General features: G+C 29.9%; 3 protein-coding genes and 1 pseudogene across 3 annotated transcripts in view; 2 read left to right on the plus strand and 2 right to left on the minus strand.

The window, feature by feature from the left end:
- Window positions 1–650: 650 nt before the first annotated feature.
- LOC105621737 (GPI ethanolamine phosphate transferase 2) lies at window positions 651–9,772 on the minus strand. Its single transcript, XM_012203193.1, has 13 exons — window positions 9,570–9,772; window positions 8,385–8,583; window positions 8,094–8,303; window positions 7,550–7,738; window positions 7,028–7,379; window positions 4,168–4,373; window positions 3,435–3,653; window positions 2,931–3,115; window positions 2,368–2,567; window positions 2,065–2,215; window positions 1,651–1,951; window positions 1,052–1,218; window positions 651–960 (listed from the first exon to the last, which is right to left on the minus strand). The coding sequence occupies exons 1-13, from the start codon at window positions 9,770–9,772 to the stop codon at window positions 651–653; spliced, it is 2,892 nt and encodes a 963-aa protein (XP_012058583.1).
- Window positions 5,196–6,218, minus strand: LOC105621736 (annotated as a pseudogene).
- A 3,173-nt stretch (window positions 9,773–12,945) lies between the features above and the next one.
- Window positions 12,946–15,518, plus strand: LOC105621738. The gene is made up of 4 exons (XM_012203194.1): window positions 12,946–13,160; window positions 13,929–14,019; window positions 14,580–14,810; window positions 15,405–15,518. The coding sequence occupies exons 1-4, from the start codon at window positions 12,946–12,948 to the stop codon at window positions 15,516–15,518; spliced, it is 651 nt and encodes a 216-aa protein (XP_012058584.1).
- Window positions 15,519–15,644: 126 nt separating this feature from the next.
- LOC105621821 (tctex1 domain-containing protein 1-like) overlaps window positions 15,645–16,575 on the plus strand; it is a 3,886-nt gene continuing 2,955 nt past the window's right edge. Inside the window, exon 1 of the mRNA XM_012203266.1 lies at window positions 15,645–15,866. Coding sequence (XP_012058656.1) covers window positions 15,645–15,866 — 222 coding nt within the window. The remainder of the gene's footprint in view (window positions 15,867–16,575) is intronic.

Here is a 16,575-nt window from a genome sequence, read left to right on the forward strand (position 1 = left end):
TATGATTTTTTTTGATCAATTTTTCTTACTACTGGCATGACCTCTATCAGTCTTTTTCATCGGAGTGTATGAACGCTATTAATTACTAACTTAATTACATTATTTAGACTCTAATTAAATTTATAAAAATCGATTTAAATCTAATTTTCTAAAACATCAATATTTATATAAATTTATATAAATTTTGTTTATTTGTACAAACGCGCACATATATTTCTTGCACTGGTTTCTACCCTGATAGTCAAATGAGTTCAAAGTGCCGTCATGTTACTGTCAGTCATTGCAATAGATATTGACAAACTAGGGACAAGATGCTTTCTCATTATGTGTGAAATATTGCCCTTATGTGAATTCTAAATTTGATAACAACAAATTGATAGCATCATAATGGTATGCAAAGTATATGTGCCATCAATTTGCCATTATGTTGTCAGCATGATACTATATACGAAATGCTAGCGCGTGCCGTCATTTTGCCATCAACACGACGTATTATTAATTCTCAACGTTTGTTCTTGAAATTTTATAAACTGATGATGTCTATTTGTCCCTTATGTTGCTAACTCAGTTTGCACGTAAGATGCCTATGTAGCAATTGCCGCAACTTCATAAAAACTCGTGCAGTACATTAGTTTGTTTAATATGCTAAATCACGCCTGGTTATCTGAGTATTGTACAAACGCATGTCCATTTTTTAGACTCCCGCAAATATGACATCTGTGCACATCGTCAAAACGAATCAATGCATGTTGCACTGCAATTACAATCACCGTTAACAATGCGCTGCAACACATCGTCATAGTATATGTCACCTCATATAACAATTTCGGTAAATATACCGACAACACAAACAAATGATTAAGCTGGAAGATGATAAAGTACATGTAGACAGTTGTCGTCAGGAGCCTCCACGCGATGTAATACTTGTTTGTATGTATAATCTTCTTAAGGATTGTGGAGCTGTAAAAATATATAATCGATTTTCTCGTTAAGGAGTGTATCAATTTAATCAATCGCAATACAATAATTGTAGAATTCACGGAATACTTGCAGATATATCTCACTCATTTCCCAATGGTAAATTAGTAAGAAGTAAGCTAGGACAGGCGCGGAATAAGTATTAATGATTAAATACACAGCGGTAACAAAAGGCATGTAAGATTGTAGACCGACATATCCTGCCGCGATGTTCACACTCCCAAGGCTATTGGAGTTTCCCTAAAATATCAATGCACAATACGAGATAAGTATCGAAATCAGTTTAGTCTTTGACAATCTCAATAAATTATTGAACTAATCATAATAAAAAAGATTTTGTATTGTTTCTTGCCAAGAGAACTTTATAAGAATTTAAAATTTGATAAATCTTTATTTTTTTATACTATAAATTATATATTTAAGTATGAAGTATATTAACTTCAGAATGTTTGAATTTCCAACGAAATTTTTTATAGAAATTTAACTAATAGAAAAATAATTCTGATCAATTTAAATAATATAATATTGTAAAAAAACAATGCTTTCACATATACACAAGTTTCACTAAGAATTATCCAAAAGAAAGAAAAGATTTGATCAAAGATATTTTCCTCGAGATTCCTCTATTCTATTCATGTACATTAATAAAAATCAAGGACTTCAAATATTTACCTGATAGAAATAAAATACATTGCCCAACCAATAATGTAAGAAAACTCCACGATCGAGCGAATCGTTTTCTCTCAATACAGTGTTAATTATTGAGCTTACAATGATCTGCATCGGTAACAGGATCACATTGTACGGTTGATGCAACATCGCCGAGATCCTCACCCACATATTTATGATAAAGAACACCATTATACTCATAAAATTATACGTATCATGCTTAATTTTGTTTATCAATCGGTATCCGTAGTTTATCAGAGATATCACTATTATTCCCCAAAATATTTGTACTTCATATATTCCACTGCAACAAACGTAAAAATTTACTTCTTAAATGTGTGATCCACTCGTACAGTCACTTTAATGAACGATTGATAAATTGATATTTACGTGTAGTATAAATATAATACAATTTACCTTGAGGAATATAATGGAATTTTCACGACGGCACCGTTGGACATATGGCGAAGATATATACATACGGCGATAGCTATATTCTGAAACAACGATTGCTGCTTATATTCTTTTTCTTCAATTTTATAAGCAATCCGGATCAGAAGAGCAAATGCTGAAAATAAATATCACAAAGTATTGAGCCAAATTTTGTAAAAGATGTCTGTCCATATCAAGGGAACAACTCATTTTCCAGTCACTTATAATTAAAAAGTCCATCTGTACTTCAATATGTTGAAAAAAATTAAACTTTCATCAATATTTTACCAGTTAAAAGTAGGAGTGTCATGCCGATTTTACTATCGTCCTCCTTCAACCACTGAGCTATGTCAGGCAGGTGGGCCCACTTGTTGCCTGTGCTGTTTAGCTTTCGCAGAAATATGTGTCCCAAAAATAGCAATAACAACATAACACAGTGTTCTACGTAATATTCGGTTGATCCTACTATATTGCTGTTATATACTGTACTATTAGATGATGAAGAGATTCAGCTGTGTCGCTACAGATAATTCAAATCTGACTTGAATTTTATTATCTTATTTTTTAAATTTATGTAATAATAAATTGATAAGCGAATGATTATATTTTTTGTATTTATCTAAAATTAATAGATAATAGAAACACAATGTGATCTCTCGAAATTTAATATTTAAAAAAGTAATTAACGTATCAATTTCTGTTTGATTCACACGTGAAATGTATGTAAATATACATAATGCAATCTCTGAAAAATTTATAGAAATTATATGCTGATTTTTTCGTGAACAAATAATATTTTCAATGTCAGATTTGATCTATCATTATATCAGAAGAGAAAAAATTCTACTCACTTTCGATAATGCATCAATTCAAGTAGTTTCGTAAAATATTTATAGGCAAAGTATGCGATTAAAGTAGACCAGAAAAAGTACCATGTCTGATGTTCTTCCTCGATGTAACTGCTACCGCAGAAGCTTATTATATGCATCACCGTGATAATTTCCAACATTCTGTATATCGATATTTCCAGCGTAATCTAAATTTAAAAATTGAAATTTTAAAAAATCATAATGGAGATATACTTTGAAAAAAAAAATGTGAGTTCAAAAATTACTAAAATATAACAGGAATTTTATCTATAGGAAACAATTATAATAACAATTATTATATTATAATAAAAATAATTTAGGGTATATTTGTAGTAAAATATTTATTACTAGAGTATATTTTTGTTCAATTTATATAAATTAAATAAATCTATATCTAATTATTTATTGCTCAACAAATACTTTCAATGTTTAAATTAATATTTTTTATTATCTAACACTGGAAATTAAATAAATATTGATTCTCACATTTCTCTTGTTATTTAAATTCAGATTATAGTTAATATATGAAACGCCGATGATTAGTAGAAACAATAGAGCTTTGATACTCGGACAGAGAGAAGTTATGTTTCCAAAAGTATAAAGATACAATCCTAAGCACAGGGAAAATCCCATCAAAAAAAAAAATACTGTGTTTTTACGCGTAGTCCAAATTGTAGTTTCCACATGAAACGCGATAAAAACCATCTGAAAAAAGATGTAGAGTAAAATTATCTTCAAATTCCTTAAATTAAAGTAAAGGATATTAATTAGTGTTATACATATTTCAAAATTTATATTTAATAAGATTATCTCTTTGATTCCTTTTCAAAGAAATAATCTTTTTTATTCTTCATAATCAGAACTTTTCAAAACTTCTATATACTTTTAAAAAAATTTTTTAATTTTTATATGAATTACAATACTTTTAAGTGTTGAAAAATCTAGATCTTAAAATTGCTTATATGTATGAATTTTCTATTAATATTCTAAGATTTTCTCATTTTATTATATAATCTTCAGATTTGAAAAAACTTATAAAATTTAAAATTTTAATTTTTTTATAAATTTTCATAAATTTTATACATAAAAAATTATTTAATATTATAAGATATTATAAGGGCTTTTTTTATACCAATTCACATTGATTTGAATTCTCTTTAATATAAATATAATTTCTTAAATACTAATTGGATTTTTCTAAATTATCTATTTTGCTTACTTGCCACATGACGAACAAGACAACAACTATCAGACTAAAGTCATATATGACTAAATGGCTAGTTACAAGCTCTTCCTTCATTGCATCAAGAATCGCGTGATAAGACAAGGCAATATTCTCAATATCGTATCGATCACGCTGTGTCTCATTTGAGTTGAACCAATCAAGATGCAGATCCGTGATGTTCAAATATTTCTGGTATATATCTAAAAAATATTGAATCTGCCTTTTGATCACTAATTCGAAATTTTGGAATATTGTGAAGATATATCAAGAGACGATAGAAGATGCTATACTAGAAAAAAATAAAACGCATCTTGACGTATAAATAAAGGTAATAGTATTGAAGTAACGTATAAGTAGTAGTTTGTTTTAATTCATTACCACTTTAAAAGTTTCAGTAAGATGCAATTTTTTGTCATTTTTTGTCATAAAATTTGTCATTGTATAATAAAAGAAAATAACAGAAAATGTAGTCATTTAACAGAGCATCTTTTTAATTCTTTAAAGAAAGTTATTAACTATTTGATGTCAGTTTGCAGATTTTTAGTCAACATTTCTTTTTAAGACTTCATGCAAGAATCTCGCGAGAAACGAAGTCCAAAAAAAATCCCAATATTCCTAAATCTTTTTTTTTTAAATAAAAAAGATTGAGTTTTTTTTTTATTGTTAGACTCCAGAGTTTCTGAAGAAATAAAATACACAAAACGAAAATAAACGAAATACAGAACAAAAATTAACAAAATACAAAACGAAAATAAACGATAGAAATTACGTGTATATGTTAAATTATTTTTAATACATAAGGACAAATATGTCCTGACATTTATTTGTCTTTATACAAAAAAATTGAAAAAATTGATTTACAAAAGAAATACTTGTTTTTTTTTATTATACTACGCAAGAACATATAATATAAAGAATAAATATTTTTTGGATTGTAGTCTTTTATGTACAGCAAAGAATAAAACCTATCTCGAGCTAAAAAAAATAACTGGACATTACGAACTAGTCGCGACTGAGTTCTCCTAATTGATGTTGTTAAAAGCAAACTTGATCTGTCCAAGACCTAAGTAAGCCATAAAATTAGATGCCTCAAGTTTCTTGAAATCCGATTCAGGCACTCCGAGAAACATACTTCTTCCATCTTCAAAAGCTCCCAAATTCTCGGCAAATATTTGCCAATTTACCGTATTAAGATCCGGATTTTGTCGATTCAATCGCTTCAGCACGGTCTCGGAGGATTCGAGTGGACCTGGAATCCATACGCAAGCCCGAAAATACTTCTGCAGCTCATTGTAAATGATCATCTTGAGTTTGGCCTCCGGTCACGGCAAAATATTGTCGATCTGCGTCAAAAGCCAGTAAAGCGATGATCGACACATTTGATTACTATAGCGCCAAATTTGATATATGAATCATGAAATTTGGGAATAAATCCATCGACAATTTTGTCGATTTCCTTCGACATAGCACCTCGGAACAGTGTTAAGTGTTCTAGACCCAAAGGCATATTGTTCGTCGACATTATTGCTCTGATTAAGTGATGATTAATCACTTCGATCCTCTTGTCAAATGTTTTTTGCTTTTTAGTAATCTCGCTATTCGACACAGAGCTATCGAAGGAACTTTGCAGACGTTTGACGCTGGTGGATGTGCTCGTCGTTGCCTGTGGCATCATTGAGGGTACATTGTTCGTCGATACTATCGCTCTTGTTAGATTATGATTAATTATTTCGATTCTTTTATCATATTTTTTGTTTTTTTGTGATCTCGTTATTCGACACAAAGCTGATGAAACTTTGCGAATGGTTAACGTTGGTGAATGTGCTCGTCGTTGCCTGTGGCATCGTCGAGGAAGCTGAAAGATTAAAGGCAAAGTTACGTAGATAGTAATTTTGTTTTCTTCGTTTTTCTCGTGAACGGGATGAAGTGTTGCTTCTCGATACCACAGCATTCGGTTGATTTGTGGTAAATATAGTATTATTATAGGCAGAAAATTGAGTGACTGATGTGCGTGAATTCTGCGGGTCCTCTATCTTCGTTTTCATATTAATTTCTTGATTAAAATTAGGTTTCTCCAATTTGAATCCCACGAGCAGCTAGGGAATATATACGGTCCGCCCACGCAGAGCCCTGCATGCATGAGTAAAGCTGTGTACTGCTGGGGTGGCGCCCGGTTCCCCGGAGGCATCGTTAACGGTACTGCTCCCCTAGTACCACGCAGCCCTCATCACGATAGCTCACAACTTGGCTTGGAAAGCTGGTCCGCGACGACAATTTTTACCTCATCGGCTATGACTGCCGCTAACCAGACAACTCCACGTCGTCTGGTCATCCTCCTATCCGCCACCCGGAGACGCGCTCGATAGATAGCTCAATCCACGAGATGATATCAGTTATTACAATAAAATGTGTGTGCAAAGAAAGAAGTAAAGATGTAGATCTTATCCAACTTAGATCCTTTGTAAAATACTTTTGTTGATATGTCTCTTAAAGATACAAGAAAAAAAATTCTTTGAAAATAAACTGTTTTGTTTTGCATTCTTATTATTTAGCTATGAGGTCCTTTATTGTTGGTCGATTTTATTTTTTAATATACCTGCATAAAATAAATAAAATAATTTCGGAGACTTTTTGAAGATTCTCTCACACGCTTCTAGATATATTTATTATTTATATAATTATAAATTTTTGAACTTCTTCTTAAAAACTTAAATTTGATTTTTCGTATCATTAAATTTATTTCTTTTTCCTTGCTTCTAAATTTCTATAATCCTGAATTTATTATCTTCTCGCTATCTAAATATCTAAATATACTTAATGTTTTACAAATAATTCTTAAGAGTTAAATGCTTACACTCAGTTTCATTGGTGAATTTCTGGAAATGATCAAACAATTGTCTCGAGTTGTAATTGAGGAGGAAGAGCCGCTTATCGTCTTGGAGATTGTAGATATAGTCCAGAAATACAGAGCCAAGACTTGTAGAAGGAATGGGTAGTCCGAGGGCGGCCGATAATGTCACCGCAATATCGAGTTGCTGAACCTCAATCGGAATTCTTAATTTAGTGTCTTCATATACGCAGATAGTTCCTCCTACTGTAATAATCGGCACTGTTGTTTCTTCCGGCGTCGAGCCGCCGTGGCCGCCAGAGTCTTTTATCCCATGATCGCCGCAAACGATGAAAAGTGTGGGTTCTCCATCACTGTTCTAAAAATAAGTAAGTGATAGAATTGTATTATGTTATAAGTAAAATAATGCAATATTAAATTTCTTCTAAATAATAATGTGTAAAAAACTATTTTTACATACTATTAATTCAGATAAAAAGAAAAAGATTACAAAGCAAGGATTAAGATTACAATTTTTCAAATACTAACCCAATCCTGAACTTTTTGAGCTATTTGAACGACAATTTTATCCATTTCTTGTAATTTAGGTTTAACTGACGGACCAAACGGACCTTCGACATGACCAATGTGATCTAGTCCGAGGTAATGAAGAATCATCACATCCCAATCATCATTACTCAACTCGTCTTGTATATGTCGAGTCACATTATTGTCTACCTGTTTAAAATTGAACGAATAGTTAGTCTCCAAAGAATAATCTTATGAATAAGATAAGCTTATCACATAACTTATTATTTGCCTCATTTATTAAAAATCTTAAATATTTAATTTTATTTTTAATGATACAAAATAATGTTTTAGGTAAAAATGGAATAGTTTCAAGAGTGACATATTTTGATCACGTTCTTTTTTTTTCTAGGTGGAAAAAAAGCTAAAAATATATGACAGACACTTTGTTTAAATTATATCATTTTTTTTAAATATACAATTCATCTAATTATTCTAAAACATAAAAGTAATTTATATTTTTTCAATTTATGTGGACTACGTATCACTCTAATATATTAGTTACCTCTGTAAAATCTGTAACAAAAAACGAAGTAGTACCATCGTGACGATCAAATATATTGGGAAATAGAGAGAGCCAAGTTTCGTCTCCATAAAATATTAATTTATATCCATGTGCCTTCGCTTGAGACAACAAATTGTCCCTGTGCAGAGGTTTACTCCCAAAGTTCAATATTACATCTACAAAGTTTGGCACTGTACCAGTCATCATGGCCTAATAAATAAAAATTCTTACAAACTAACTTCGCAGCATAGAATATTTTCAAATAAATTATTAACAAAATTGCAGCTTCACTTTTATTCTAGGCATCGTCACTGTTGGTGCTTGCAATTTAGCTTGTATCAAGCATCCATGATCGTTTGTCAGTATATCACTCGTCAACGGCATGGCGGTTTTTCCTATAGGACCCGCAATAAAGTCCCATCTTAGCCCATCGATCACCATAAATATTAATCTTTTTATCAACGGTTTATATAACAAATCTGTCTTTATTCTGAAAACAATACACAATAAATATTTTGAATTGAAGTATCAACATATTCAAGATATATAAATGTATTAATAATTATGTAAACAAGACTACTTGATTCAAACTTGAGTATAGGTTTCAATTTCCTTAATATATTAATTAAACCAAAATTATATAACTTTGTAGATTATCAGTAATATTTTGCAGCATTAGAAACATTGATATTAATATGTTGAGAAGCTAAATTATATTTATTATTTATTTAATATAATTATTAATTATGTGTTTATTTATTTTTTATATTTTGGAAGTCCTCTTCAGCCCTGATAAAAATTTTTCTCAGAATTTTTATACAATTCAAACATTTCACAAATATCCAAGAAAATCTATTTTTTCTTAGAATTTTTTGTATACATGAATTCTGAAATATTCTATTTTCTTATTTTATAAAATATCTTAATTTTCATTTATGATTCATGTATTCAGAAATTATAAAATGAGAAATCTTAGAATATTTCAGAATTCACATATATTAACAAACATATGTAGCAAAAAGAAATCCATTATTTTTGCATAAAATTGAATGGAAAAATAATGATTTCTTTTTACTACACCTAATATAAAGAATTCTAGAGAAAATGTAGATTTTTCCCAATATTTTTGGAGAAAGTTCCAATTCATATAAAATATATCTCTGAAATTTTCTAAAAAGTTTGAAAATTGTTCAAAAATGATTTTTGAAATTTACATAAAAATGTTGAGAAATTATACGAAAGATTCTGAAAAAAATTTCCATCAAGAATAAGATGAAGATAACATAAATACCTTCGACCTTTACTAAGTCGAAGATATTTATCTCATATTTCTTCTTCTACTTATTATTTTCTTGTTACTGATTGTATCATATTTCTTATTCCCCTAATAAAATTAAATTAATTCTTAAATTCTTAAAGATAAAATCTAATCTTTCTCTTTTTTCCCTTGCACAAGTCTTAATTTGGTTAACTTACCTCAAGTTACCGATGTATTTAGGTATATTCGAGTTCGAGGCGCGTTCATTATAGTCATAATGAGTAGAATTGAACAAAAAGCCGCACAGGAACAAAGTAATAAAGATCAGTGCAATCAGTAATATATAGAATAACAATAAATTATCTTTGGATAGTTTTCGAAAGTCATAATAGTCTCTTTCGCGAAGCATACACCGCTCCATAACTTTGGCAAGTGCCGGATATCGAACCACATCGAATGATACGAGGATGTATATCGAAATTCGACTTTTGCAATATTCGATCTTTCGATTAGTTCCTCCGCGAAAGTTTAAAAAATTTCTGCCATTCCATATGCCTAGAATAATATCAGGAATAAATTAATAAATTTTGCACAACAGAAGTTTCTTTAAATTGATTAAATTAAAAAATCGCCAGCACTACATCATTATAATACTAATAAATCTTTTTATATTATATTTTTTACATAAGTAATTTAAGAAAAAACTCACTAGTATATGTATACGTAAAACGAATGTGACAATAAATAAAATATAAATATAAATATAACAAAAGAATTAAAAACTTGTTAAATAAACAATTAAGTAAATAATAAAATTCAAAAATTCTTGGCAATATAGTTTAAAAGTACTTATTGGCATCATTATTACACGTATTAAATTGATTACCTATAATATTTATTTATAATATTATTTATAATATTATTATTCTAATTTAAAAGCGTTAATTAGATATGATTGTTGTTTTCAACCATACGTTTTTATTAAAATAATAATACAGTTCGACATATTTAGAAGTTAAAAATAACAAAATAACAAAATATTATTGTTTAACTCAAGGAACGAATTTGAATTTGATTCTTTAATGGTACACAGCTAAACTAGCTAGTATTTTGAAATTTAAAGTGAATAAATACACTCACTTACTTATATAATATTTGGTAAAAGCGAAAAAGAAAAATCTAATAATTTATAAGGCAGGAATAAAAACTTATTAATTACTTATTAACTTATTAATTTAAGTACAAAAATTGTACACTAATTACAAAAAAAATAAATGTCTCTTATCTTTGTTTTTATTCAAGATTAATTTGAGCACAGTTTGATGGACTGGAAAACGTGTATAAATTTGGAAAAGCGCCAAGATATTCTGTACTTCTGACTTATATATAGATTTAATATTTACCATATATAGATTTAATAATTACATAACAATATTAAAACTGCATACTTCTCGCGCTGTTATAAAATCAATGAAAAGAAATTGATTTGCGCAAAACAAAGATAAAAGACATTTTTTTTTGTAATTAGTGTAGAATTTTTGTACTTAAACTAGTTAATAGGTGTTTTATTCCTGTCTTATAAACTATTAGATTTTTCTTTTTCGCTTTCACTAAATATTATACCTGTAAGTGAGTGTATTTATTCACTTTAAATTTCAAAAATATATTAGCTAGTTTAGGATCAAATTCAAATTCGTTTCTTGAGTTAAACAATAATATTTTGTTATTTTTAACTTCTAAATGTGTCGAACTGTATTATTATTTTAATAAAAACGTATGGAAAACAACAATCATATCTAATCAATCTTTTTATATTAATTTTAAAATACTTAATTTTAAAATAAAGTGCTCATACTATTAACATACAATTGCGATAAATAATAAATTAAATTTACGTCAAATTAATTGAAATTAATAATTAACATTTCTTGAATTATTTACCTCCATTGTTTTAGTTAAATTAATATAATAAGTATACATAATAATAAATAATAAATAAGAACAATGGCGATCGATAGGAATTGTGATTAAAAATAATTCAAATTAAATATAATTTGACATTATAAATAGTATAGACATTATAAAAAAAATAAATCTTACTATATATATATATATTTAAAATGTTGTGAAAGTGAGAAGGAAAATAATGCAAACCAGTACAGCAATAAAAAAACAAATCTGTAGCCGGTATTTAGTAGATTATTTGAGACTGTCTTAAGATGTATAAAAATTAATCAGAGGGCTATATTAATATCTTAGACATACTCAAGACGATTTTAAAATAAGAATGGATCATGAATATCGTACCTATACACTAAGAAGATTTTCCCTCGGAAATCGCACGTGAGGGAGGCGTGATTTCCATAAGTGCGACGAAAACTGTCGCGGCCACAAGCTCGGAAACGAGTCACCACCACGATCAATAAGTGGAGGTGGAGTGTTGTGTATGTCGGTCTACGCGGCGCTACGTAGCGCTCCGCTGGTTTAGCGGGGCTCATTCGCGAGGCGTTCGCGCGTGGATGATGCCCCGGTAATTTTCCCGCTGTCCCGAAAACACCGTGTGTGTCCACGGCTCTTCGTCCATCGGAAATTAAGTGAGTGCCACGATTCAGCGCGAATTCGCGTTCACGATCTCTTCCTTCTGGCAGTCTCCTCGGCATGTCGGCTGATCGAATGTTTCCGAGGTGCTCTCGAGTTCCTCGTTCACCTTAATTGGGTCCGCGAACTTCATTTCAAACATTGAACAAATTGTTTCTTTTCTGTATTATCCTTTGGCATTGACCTCGGCATATCTGTAAATAGACGTAAATGTCTGAGCGTCTTTCAGTTTCTTTACAGAAATTTAATACTGAAAGGTGGTAATTAATTATTTGTTTTAAATATTAAAAAGATTGCTTTCAGTGCTTTTAATACTCAAAACATATAATTAATCACTCAGAACTTTTAGCACTTAAAATAAATAATTTTCAGTATTAAATTAGATTTCTGTAAGGGTCCTCTCTGTCCTTTCCATATTCAATTCTTGAAATTATAATTCTTCATTAAATTGTTAAACAGAATTACCATAAAATTATATTCTTTTCAATTCTCAACACTTACAAAATTCCAATTTAACACTAATTAATTTAATATTAAAAGATAGCGATTAATTACTTATTTTGAGTATTAAAAGTACTATAATTTAATGCTTAATAAGTAATTAATTATTACCTCTTAGTATTAAATTTTTGTAAGGGAAGTTCAAGCGGTAATTAATTAATTTTAATTAATTTAAGTCATTAACGACCAACATCTTGAGGTAAATATTTAACTATAAATTCCCTTTCTTGGGAACACAATTAATATTCCCTTAAATTTTTCTCAACATTAAATCACTAACTATTTAATTATTTCCGGAAAAGCGTAAATGAGTTTTAATTGAAATTCTTCGTACTAAAATTGCAATCCTTATTGGAGTGACGTGTCAGTCCATACGGTAAACAGTTACTAATTAAAAAATTATTTATGGCAATTTACCTTTCTTTCTTTCACACACTTTTTTTTCATGCTTGTGTAACATTCGCGAATTAAATGAATCGAATAATTTCAGCGGCAATGGCATCGCTGGAGGACAGCTGGAAGGAAGCTACGGAAGGCCTGGACGCCGCGGTCTGCGACTCCTGGTTCACACGCCTGCAGGAAGTCTACTCGGAGGAAAAACGCACGTATCACAATCTGGACTCGCTCAGAGAGAAGCTGAATCACTACTACGAAATCAAAAGCAATCTCAAAAACCCGCGAGCTGTTTTGCTCGCCATATTCTTTCAAAAGTGAGTGCGATGGCTGAGTACAACAATAAAACAAATTTTAGCAGCATGATGGTATTACTTATCGTATTCAGTATTTTATTATTTAAAATCCAACAACGAGATATAAAAGGCTAATAAGAGTAAAAAAACTTAATAAAACTCCATTATTCGTTTAACATAAGTATAATTAAAGATAGAAATAATAAATCAAACTATAGAAAGTACAAAAATTAAAACGCTAGAATACATACATGTTTCGACCTTATATTTAGGCCCTCTTCAAATGTACAAAAAATTATTTCTATTTTATATTCTATGTTTCTTTATGCTCTCTCTAGAACAATGAAAAATTTTCGCAATCAGTCGCTTGTCAACCAATCGCTTGAACAATTTTCCGTTTTCTCTGTTTTTTTAACTCTCATCTAATTATGCAACGAAACAGTCGCTTTCTTAATTTTTGAATAATGTATTATACTGCGCCGGGAAATAAATTTTTTGTATTGAAGAAGGTTGAAATTAAATATAAGGTTGAAACATGTATGTATTTTAGTGTTTTTTTTGTACTTTCTACAATTTGATTTATTATTTCTATCTTTAATTATACTTATGTTAAACGAATAAAGGAATTTTATCAAGTTTTTTTTTATTCTTTTTAGCCTTTTATATCTCGTTGTTGGATTTTAAACATTAAGAGTTCTGTTACTTCATATTTTATTTTTATTATTTAATTGAATTATTATATTGTCGCTCTTTCATCGACAATGACTGACTTAAATCTCCTGTTTGCAGCTTCGAGTATGATCCTAAAGCTTTGGTTTTTAGCGAAGATAAAAATCTTGAGCACTTCAATGCTTTTGCTGATGAGGCCGAGGTTCCGTCGGTTAGTAAACAATCTGAACTATGGTTAATTTTTTACAAGTTTTAAACATGATCATCACCATAAAATATTGAAAAATAGAACAAAAGTAAAAAGAATTTTAATTATAATCGTTTCAAGATTTAATTATTAATATTAGGTGTGGGAAAAAGTTCATGGCGTTTTTCCCGTTAGATGGTTAAAAAACGCCACGAACTTTTTCCCACATCTAATATTTTAGAATCAACAAAAATGACGTAAAAGAAAATAAAGATTCATCATGAAATTTTAATCATGAAATATAAATTATACACAAAGAAAGAGTTAAAAACTAGAATAAAAAAAATTTTAATTTTGTTAAGATTTTGTTAGATTTTGGAATCGAATAGAGATGAGACAAAAAAAATGAACTTACTTCACTTATCATGAAATTATAGTATCGATTATTTCGTGAATTATGCAAAAGAAGAGTGTCAACATGCTAAAAAAAGAGAATAAAATGCAAAAAATGAGATAAAAAAGATGAATACCCAAAATCCATTGATTGAATTCACAAAAGTGATCTGGCTAATTTTATCTTTCAGGACGCAGAGCTCAGGGAAGAGACTTGTGCTCTGCTCAAAGTAGCGGCGACTCACAGCACCGAGGCGCACAAGGTAGGCGGTGCCTTCGGCAGCGAAGATGCACACTACTTCCTGGACCTGGATATGGCAGTACTCGGCTCCTCTCCAGAAAGTTACGCCGAGTACAGAGAGCGAATACGCGGGGAATACTCTTTCCTCAGCGAGCCCATGTATACAGCGCTACGGCTAAAGGTGAGTCACCCTGTTCAACCTTAAAATATGAACGGCAGAAATATAATCTCTCGATGAACTTAAAAAAAATACGAAAATTGTCTCAGTATAATAATAATTATTATTATTGTTATAACAATTAATTTCAATTATTATAATAATGATTAGAATATACTTTAATCTTCTTTTACAAAGAGTTAATAATTCAATAAAACAAACTTTAATAATTATTGTAATTATTGTATTAATTAAACAATTAGTATAATAAATTATAATATAAATTATAATATAAATTATAATATAAATTATATACAAATAAATAATTACTGTTTCTGAGATTAATTATTAAAGCTTATTCCATTAAATTTTATAAAAAGAAGGCTCAAGTATTCTTCAAAATTATCTAGAAGATATTATCTAAAAGACGTTTCTTAGTTTTTGAAGAGAAGTAAGTATGTTAATCGAGGACAGAATTGTCACATATTACTTTTTCTCTTTTTCTTACCTTTATATAGATATATTATTTGTGAAATAAAAAAGAACTTAACGCAAATAAAATAAGTAAAACAGAGTGATTACATTCGTGTCATTCTTTCACGTTCTTGCGTCTTTCAGGTGTTACAGAACTTCCTGCAGATCCCGAACATCTTCGCTACCGTGGAGTTTCGTGACAAGCTGGAGGAGCAGGCACGCCAGAACATTCAAGCGGAAGTGGAGATGCTGTCTTAGAGCTTCATCGCTTTGCTTCACATAGGCTGCTTTCCTTTTAGAGAACACACTTAGCACAAGCATCGTTTTATCCTCCTTAGCATTCAATGAATGATAGTAATAGAACGATATTTAATTGTGTTGATTATGTCGTTTAAAAGGAAAGCAATACGTCATAATGAAGGTTCGCGCTTTACACGTTCGACGTCTTCGAGGACGATCCAGCAGCTGCTCTTACCGGAAACTCTCATCAAAAGGCCAATGGTGCGAAAAGTTTTAGACGCCTACCTCACGAAGATACATCTATCGTCGATTCTGCAGAAACGCGAAAGAATTGTTGAATGCAAATCTCTTCGGATCGAGGCAGAAGTATGACATTAAAATGATTTATTTTTAAGTTTTTAAGAGCTTATGTAACTCATTTACGTACAATTGTTAAACACTGCGTTCTGCGTAAACATTTCTAATTTATTTATCCGAAATTTTAGATATTTCAATCTAATAAGTTTTCAAAACTTATTTGAAGATTAACGACGTTTTAATTAACGAATACTTTTGCAATACTTTTGCAAGTAATTTTATAAGTATTCACGTAATGTAGGCGAAAGGAAGATGATTACAAAGATTATAGATTATAATTAATGAATGAACAAGTAATGAATATATGTACATACGTGTATTATTTCTAAAGCTAGTGATACTTTAGTTTAATAATTATTCGAAACTGTGTCTTTCTCTTGTGATCTTGCTCGTTAAAATTTGGAAAATAACGACCGATTCGTCGTGTCCACTTTAGGATTTGTGAATGGAATTGACGTATCGATAAATATAATACCAGTATATTTTAGAGAGCGTATTTTCACCGCACTATTATAAGCGATAACGGATCAAAAAGTGGCGTAAAATCAAAAGGTACGCTTTATACGATCCTCTAGAATGTATTTTCATGTTGCGTCCTTGAGGATCGATCTCTCGAAACGATGAAACGTTATCAGAGTTCGTTGAAAATATCTGTAAATCTTTGGATTTTAAAGAATCTGAGAAGCTTTTCACATCGCGTCCACAAATCTTTTTTGAA

This window comes from Atta cephalotes (assembly GCF_000143395.1).
Source record: "Atta cephalotes unplaced genomic scaffold scaffold00037, whole genome shotgun sequence".
Classification (NCBI taxonomy): domain Eukaryota; kingdom Metazoa; phylum Arthropoda; class Insecta; order Hymenoptera; family Formicidae; genus Atta; species Atta cephalotes.